This window comes from Pygocentrus nattereri, chromosome 19 (assembly GCF_015220715.1).
Source record: "Pygocentrus nattereri isolate fPygNat1 chromosome 19, fPygNat1.pri, whole genome shotgun sequence".
Taxonomy (NCBI): Eukaryota; Metazoa; Chordata; class Actinopteri; order Characiformes; family Serrasalmidae; genus Pygocentrus; species Pygocentrus nattereri.
Window position 1 is genome coordinate 2,927,272 of NC_051229.1, and position 2,717 is coordinate 2,929,988.

A 2,717-nucleotide genomic window follows, 5' to 3' on the forward strand; every position below is an offset into this window, starting at 1 on the left:
TTAAAGATATAATGAACTAGACACAAGACCCGGGGAACGCAGGCACCCTACCGATCAGATTTGCACCGCATGATAAGAATTTGTATAACGTACATTGAGTTTAAGCGGTTGAACTGAATGTACCTTGACCTCAGTGCACCAGACCCTCTGTTATATCTGATCCGTACCCATTTATCGTGGGTCTACTAGAACGAGCCTCGCCTGCTCACTAAAACTGATTAGACGGCATCAATCAAGCCTGAACTAGCCTGAAGGCATGAATCTGACACAGGTAACCGGAGCTGAGTCTTTAAAGATGGATGAGAAGCCTCGAGGAGAAAGTAGCACAGCATCAAGTCCGCCAGTAGTGAGAGTTAATGTCAGCCTGCTGGCTCGAGCAGCCCGTCCGTGGTTCTGCTGCGTTAGCGCGTTAGCGTGTGTGTGGACAGGTGGAGCGCTCCACCTGCTGAATGAACGCTGTCAGTATTGGGGAGTACCATGGGCTACGGGTGGGCTCGGCCCTGCTTAGCATCGTAGCGGGGTGTATTATCATCGGAGTGTCTAAGGACTGTGACGCTGATGCTGTAGGGGGCATCTTCCTAGGCGCAGGAGGACTGGGTGAGTAGCTAGCTTGGAATAGACTTCCAAGACATGTTTGGTGTGGCGTCTTTAGTTGGGCACTTAAAACTACACCATTTGGAGATTTGGAGACCTCTCTGGTGGAAATGTGTAATTGCACGCAACTTGCGGAAGAACATGTTGTAGCATGGGTTGTGCAGATGAATCTGAGAGAATTCTAAGGCTGCGTTCACACAGCAGGTCAAAGTGGCTCAAATCTGATTTTCGCACCAGATCAGATGTTTTTGTTCAGCTTTTAAATGTGATCTGTATGAGACGTCAGTCTGAACAGATCAGCTCCTAAACGGAGCCGCATGAGCAGAAGAACAGCATCACGCGGCTCATCCAGAGGTAAACAATCACATCTGCCAACGAACGCCAGTCGCTCCTGGAGGATCAGCTTCATCTTCACCAGCATCACAGGAGCCATCATGAAGCTTCACTGCACTGACTCACAGCTTGGCTCATCACCCAGAATGTGTTGGAGATGTAAAAAGGGCGCGGTCACTTCTTTGGTTCACGTCCTCGGATTCTTTAAACTTTGTTTTCAGACTTTTAACTTGTTTGACGCCTCGGCCTCGTTCTCCTGCGGCCTCGTTCTGCTGCGACCTCGTTCTCCTGCGGCCTCGTTCTCCTGCGGCCGCGTTCTCCTGCGGCTTCGTTCTCCTGCGGCCGCGTTCTCCTGCGGCCGCGTTCTCCTGCGGCCTCGTTCTCCTGCGGCCGCATTCAGACAATTCTTTTTACACCTCTTCAGACTCTGAGGGCTTTGGATGAGTCTCTTATGACTCTCTATACAGAAACATCAGCCTAAATGTTTCTCAGCAGCACGAAATCATGACGAATGTGGAGCTGTAAAAGTCTCATGAATTCCGATCTGGCTGTTCAGACTGAGTCACATTCCTGCAGATCGGATACGGTTTGGATTTCAGTACCACATATGGAAGCGTCTCAAATCGGAACTGAAAGTGTCAGATTGAGTGTTCATCTGTTCACACTGACACACAGACACACGTCTGAGTCACATATGAAGGAAAAGATCAGCTTTGGGCCGCTTTAACCCGCTGAGTGTGAACAAAGTCAAAGAGAACTCTCTTGGTGAAGGAGCGTCTTTTGAGGATGTGAGTGAATTGTCTACTATGGTCATCACATCTTCATCAGTGTAGTGTAGATTTTGAGATCATTTGAGGGGGACATTCTTTCTGAGCTTATTCTTGTAACGTTAAAATGTAAAGACGTACGATGTGGTGTGAAAAACATCTATTCATAGCCCTGTCCACTCATGATGAGGTTACAGGATATTATTAGGATTATTAGGTACAATGTTCAGTTGCTTGTTAACACAAATAGCTAATCAGCCAATCACACGGCTGCAGCTCACTGCATTTAGGCCTGTAGAGGTGGTCAAGACGACTTGCTGAAGTGCAGACCGAGCATCAGAACGGGGAAGAAAGGGGATTTAAGGGGCTTTGAACGTGGCGTGGTTGTTGGTGCCAGACGGGCTGGTCTGAGTATTTCAGAAACTGCTGATCTGCTGGGATTTTCACGCACAACCATCTCTAGGGTTTACAGAGAACGGTCCGAAAAAGAGGAAATATCCAGTGAGCGGTCAGTTGTGTGGACGAAAATGCCTTGTTGGTGTGAGAGGTCAGAGGAGAATGGGCAGACTGGTTCCAGATGATAGAAAGGCAACAGGAACTCAAATAACCAACCAGAATCTCTGAGGAACGTTTCCAACACCTTGTTGAAAGTCTGACACGAAGAATTAAAGCAGTTCTGAAGGCAAAAGGGGGTCCAACCTTTTACTGTACCTAATAAAGTGGCAGGTGAGTGTAGAATCAAACATCTACCAATTGTAATTGCAGTCTTTGGCTGCTCCTGATTGGCCAATTCCCCTTTTACAGCTTGTTAAGGCAGCATCGTTATAGCACAGTATAGGCTACAATAAAAATTGTAGATCTTGTGAGTTAAACAATTACGCTCTTTTAAATTATGATTTCGATATAAAACAGATGAATTGTACATCTTTAGGTATAAGCTGAGTTTACCAAAGAGACTGTGTCACATACAAGATCTTATGTAACCTGCAGTGAGCGGAATCAGTCATTCATTCGCCTAATGGC

General features: G+C 46.9%; 1 protein-coding gene across 1 annotated transcript in view; it reads left to right on the forward strand.

The window, feature by feature from the left end:
• The first annotated feature begins 449 nt into the window (after positions 1 to 449).
• The window catches only part of kncn (kinocilin), a 26,873-nt gene continuing 24,605 nt past the window's right edge, over positions 450 to 2,717 (forward strand). Inside the window, exon 1 of the mRNA XM_017716970.1 lies at positions 450 to 597. Coding sequence (XP_017572459.1) covers positions 450 to 597 — 148 coding nt within the window. The remainder of the gene's footprint in view (positions 598 to 2,717) is intronic.